Genomic DNA, 5,472 nt, shown 5'->3' on the forward strand with positions numbered 1-5,472 from the left:
TTAAAAGAAATTTGAAAATTGTTTTAAGTGGGACTGCTCATCTATTTAAGTAGTTTTTAACCCTTTTTTTTAGCTTATTTAGTAAAAAAAATGACAATTAAGTCTTGAAAATTTTGATTTTTGATTAATTAATTTTTGAAAAAAAAAATTTAACCCTCTAAAACAGTTATTGACAATATTAATTTATCACGTAAAATTTAAAATAATATTTATATATAAAAAAGCTGTAATTTATATCTTTTTTTAAAAGATATTTTTTCTTAAAAAAAATATTTTTCATATAATAAATAAACAAAAAAATACATTTATATTATTATATTTAAATATAATTAATAAATAAAAAAATCTTTTTATATAAAATATCTAAACACAAAATTACTTTTATTTTTATATAAAATCTTTTAAAAAAATAACTCAAAAAAATTTTTTTTTTTTATAAATTCACCCAAACAAACCCTTAATTAGTCCGAACTCTCCGAAGCTTAAATTGCTTCAGAATATAATTGTCGCTTTAAACTATATAAACTATACTTTTTTCCCTGTGCGAAAAGTGTACGCGTGTGACGAACAAAACTCAACATATCCGAGGAAGAGAAGAACAATCAATTGTGATTTCGTTCTCCACTTCACTCCTCCAAGTCTCTGATGGTCATTGATGCCTTGTCTCCACTGAATCCTAAGCGGAGAAGGTTCACCAACGCTTATTCCATGGTAACTCTCTCATCCTCCTAAAGATTCTTTTCTTCTTTCTTGCCTCATGATTTTTTTTTTTTACATTTCGCTGATTTCAAGAATTTTTCCTCTTTTTCTTTCTTTTTTAAGCTTAATTTCTAGTTTTTCTTGATTTTCTAATCCAATTGATTTATGTTACGATCTGGCTTTGCTTTGTTTTTTGCCCATCGTTGTTTTTCTCACTTTCCATAGGTTTGTTCAGAATTCTTTTCATTTAATCCTCAAAATAATTGTAATGAACAAAAAACCCTAAATTGTTATCCACAGAGTGCAAAGTTTGTGAAAGAAATATGAATGGTTAATGGTTTAGTACTTTATTTCAAAGTTTTAGTTTTGAGGCGATCTTTTTGAGGGTTTTTTATTTATTTATTTATTTATTTTAAATCATCCTAATTAGATAGCCAGATAGCTTTCTAAGCAAAATACCGGTTATGATCTATGAAGTATTGTTGTATTTCCATGAATCACCATTCCACCTCTTTGAAGTTCTTGATTGAAAAAATCTGAAAATGCCTCTTTTAAAGCGAGGGTGTATAGATTATCTTATAGTGTATGATAAGAGATAGGGATTGTTGTATCTTAAAATACCCTAAACTATTGTTTACTTTATGTTAGTTTATTTTTTTTCTGCTAATGGTTGGTGCAACCCACTCTCCGCTAGCATGAAGTTTTGAACTTCTCACCTTAGCTAAGAAGAGTCAAATCTGAATTAATCCATAGCCCTTTGTAGCTTCTTTCGTTCGCCTTGATTTCTTGGATTTCCTGAATGATTGGTGTTGGTCAAATTCGGCTTCATTTGACATCTCATGTCCTTCAAACCTTATGCTTAATTGCGAAATTCAAATTGAAATTTTCCTTATTGGTGCCTGTAAATGGGGCATTGGGGCTGTGTCCTTAAGTTTAGTCGGTAATAGGACTGCAATGCCTATTGGCTATTGTATGAAATTCGTTCATGGTGAAAATATGGGTGTCCTAGGTTCTGTTCTGAATGCAGACCACCATGCATTAATATTTATTCAAAATCTATGATTGGCCTTATAATATTGAAATGAGAAAGTCTAGGGGGCCAACAGATTTTGTAGTTTTTAGTCATCAATTAGCCATCAATGATGTTTTTAATGGTGTGAGATTGCATCTAATGGTGTAGAATTATTCAATTTCCTTTTGATGGTTGAGTGCTGGCCAGAATTTAACAAAAGTGCTGGCCCCCTAGCACTCCTCGATTGAAATAATGAATTAGAGAATCCACAATTCACTTTTCCTATTCTCTGAAATAATTAAGATCTTTCAAATCATAACTACTGTTCCAATACACATGTATCACAGCTATCATTTCTGAGTTTAATATACTGTGCCAACTTCTTGTACAGTCATTATTTTGACGATGTTTGATTGCTTGCTCAATTTGCTGTTTTTCGTCTGTTCTTTCTGAATCGTCTTTTATGGCAACAGGCCAATCTTGCAGATATGAATGAAAGGTTTGGGCGAGAGATTCGTGTTTTTGAAACGTCACCAGTTTCTCCATCATTAAATGCTGCACCAAGCAACGGTATATTTTAGCAATTACGTGAATTTAAACCCTCACTAATTGACTTTTCTATATATAATTTTCCTTTCTTAAACTTATATTTTGTGATGGTTTTCCAGAAGGAGATGAGACAGATGACTTCTATGAGTTCACCCCAGAAGACTATTACCGACTTCTAGCTACTAAAAAGGAAGGTAACAATGATGAAATCATTTTATGACTGAAGAAGTAACACAATAAAATAAGAAGTTAAACATAAGCATTAATTTCCATATTTCTCATTATAGTTAAAAGTTTATCTAATATATGTCAAAAATTGAAAATTTAAGAATTAATGATTAGTTGATGATCAGTATTCCATTTTACATGCCCCATTCATTGGTCATAAGTACTATGTCATACTGTATTTTTTGTATTCCAAAAGTCCACTAAAGAAAATTATATTATTCCACCTTTTGTAACTATGTGTTCTGTTTGCACTTGATGATCAATAGTGATGAAAGGGAAATATGAAATAATAACCTAACTACCTAAGTACCTTACAAGAATTGCACACTGCAATTTCCTTGCTGTGATATTGTTATTTAATTATATTAATGATTAATGATGTGCAGATAAATTATTGAAGACTCGAAAAATCCGAGAAGCAGAAGAGGCAGCTCGTAGGTCAAGAATAACGAAGGTAATGGCTACCTTCTTTTTAATGGTAGAGAATTTTGGTTAGTTGCCTGTATAGAAAAATTTTTTTTTTTGTTTTATCCCAAAGAATCTTAAAATTTTCATGAATATTAAAATTTAATTCATATCAACAAGAGTGAACACTAACAAGTCAGTTGTATTTGATCTTGTTTGTAGGCTGTAATTCGAGTTCGTTTCCCTGATAATCACACATTGGAGGCTAACTTTCACCCATCAGAAACCATCCAGAATTTAGTTGATCTTGTGACTAAAGTGATTGCGCAGCCGGAGCAGCCATTTTATTTGTGTAAGCAATAACGAATTGATCTTCTATATATGATTAAATCTTGAATGAGTTACACCGATGGTTTGTAACGATCTGTAACACAGTTTTTTAAGGTCTCTCAATTTCTTTACTATCAGATTAGCTTTTCCTAACATCATCTCCTGTTAAGTGCTAACTGAACTGAAACGCAAATCATATGCGCTTTAATTATGCAGATACCACACCGCCTAAGAAGCTGATCAAAGACATGTCTCAGGATTTCTACACTGCTGGTTTTTGCCCTGGTGCCATTGTGTACTTTTCGTACGAGGTTCCAAAAGGTGTGTTCCTATTGTTCTGACCATTTTCTTAAACATTTGTGTTATGATTTTACCACACAATAATTATGCAAGTTCTATGTGATCTTCCTTTTGTCCCCACTTGAGTAACCGACCACATAGGACAATTATTTTGGTAAACCAAGAATTTGGTTTCATTTCAGACATGTAAATTGAAGTGGTTATTAAGATCAATATGTATGGCTTGTGCATTAGTTATCTTTGTTAAGAGTTTTCTCATATAGTCATATGTATCTTATATTCCTACTCTAACTAGCAAATAAAATGAATATTGCATTTAGAAATATTAGTTTGGCGTTGTCCAAAGTTTTTCCGCATCTATCCAATCATTTTATTCTTACGCATACAGTGAGGATTGCATGTAAGATTTGTGCAATTTAAATGACACTAGCGTCTATGCTTACTGCTAGTTAGCTTTAACTCCTATATAATGGGGTGTACAACTTGTCACAAATTTGATTACCTATTCTATATCATTAGGAAATTGAGGCGAACTTTTCAATGGCAAAGAGGAAGTTGAGAGAAATTGATAAAAATTAAGGAATAGAAAAAAGAAAAACTTGAAACATGTTATAAATGAGAAAAAAAAAATTATTTTATTTTAAATGTAAACTCAAAAAAATGTGAATTGATGTGCACTCCTTAAGTTTTTTCTTTTTCTTGATTTAAATTTTTAGTCATTTAAGGGTTATGAAAAATTTAATCCTATTTGGTTTGTTCACCTCTCTTGATTCCAATGGTATGTTGTAATTAGGTGATAACACTCTCGTTGGCTCCTACTTGAGTGAAGATATCATGGCCTTGAAGGATTTACATGTATCTGCTGATCAAGGTCAGCAATCACAGCCTGTGCAAGTGGAACCAGAGTCTGTAGTGGCACCACAACCTCCTCCTGTCGAAGAGCGAAAACCGGCTGAGAAAAAGCTTGTTAAACCAAAGTGGCTAAAAATGTGATATCATTGTTCCATACTTGCCATGGTTGTTTCTATAGGACAATTCACTTATGCTTAATTTTATACCATGTATAGTGGTTGTTCATTCTGGTCTTCTGAAGATACTTTTTTATGCCATGTTTTACTTTCTAGTCTTGGTATCGGTTGGGTATATGGATCTTAGTCAAGTGTATCATGCTAAATCCAATAGTATGCAGCATAGTTGTTTCATCTCTTTTAATTCACAGTATACCTTTCCTTACTATCTTTCTTTGTATTGTCATAAAGTTGTAGATAATGTTTGAAATACCTTGGTGAGAAAAAGTCTCCCATAGTCCCATGATCTAGTTATGTCCTGGTGTTAGGTTAATTCCCCTGATGAGAAATTATAAGATAACCCCATCTTATTGTTGCACAAGAGGTGCCTCAGTATTTATTTGGGGAAGGAGGAGAGGGTGGTTGAGAGAAATGTTGATGAAAGTGTCAAAGAATGAGAAAGAAGATGAAGGTGAAAAGCGGCAAAATTGGAAAATAAACTATTGAGTTGTTAATGTAGTAGATTTGGATTTGAATGGTAAGGATAAAATTGAAATTTAATTTACAAAGTTTGGATACAATTGAATTAAATTAAAAAGGTAGAGACAATTTTGAAATTCTAGACAAATTTTAAGAAAAATAAATATATTTGATCCGATTATAACTTATTTGTCAACATTGCTTTATATTATATATATTTTTAGGTAGCGTTTGTTTTCAGAGATTAAAACTTGTTTTCAGAGATTAAAACTGAGACTGAAAGATTAGGATTTAGTATTGTGTTTGTTTTTAGAGACTAAGACTAAAATTGAGGGATTATAATTTAGTATTGCATTTGATGGTTATAGATTGAAATTAAAATTTAAGTTCTAAGACACAATTTTAATTCCTTCAATATTTTTAAAAAATAAGGATATAAGGGACTGAAATTTTTTAAACGGA

The 5,472-nt window shown here is 31.2% G+C and overlaps 1 protein-coding gene across 1 annotated transcript; it reads left to right on the forward strand.

Annotated features, from left to right (window-relative positions):
* On the forward strand, positions 481-4,757 carry LOC107623859 (plant UBX domain-containing protein 1). The gene is made up of 7 exons (XM_016326254.2): positions 481-711; positions 2,185-2,281; positions 2,380-2,454; positions 2,875-2,942; positions 3,116-3,245; positions 3,440-3,544; positions 4,317-4,757. Exons 1-7 carry the CDS (start codon positions 646-648, stop codon positions 4,514-4,516), a joined length of 741 nt encoding a protein of 246 aa, XP_016181740.1. The 5' UTR covers positions 481-645; the 3' UTR covers positions 4,517-4,757.

Source organism: Arachis ipaensis, chromosome B10 (genome assembly GCF_000816755.2).
Source record: "Arachis ipaensis cultivar K30076 chromosome B10, Araip1.1, whole genome shotgun sequence".
NCBI lineage: Eukaryota > Viridiplantae > Streptophyta > Magnoliopsida > Fabales > Fabaceae > Arachis > Arachis ipaensis.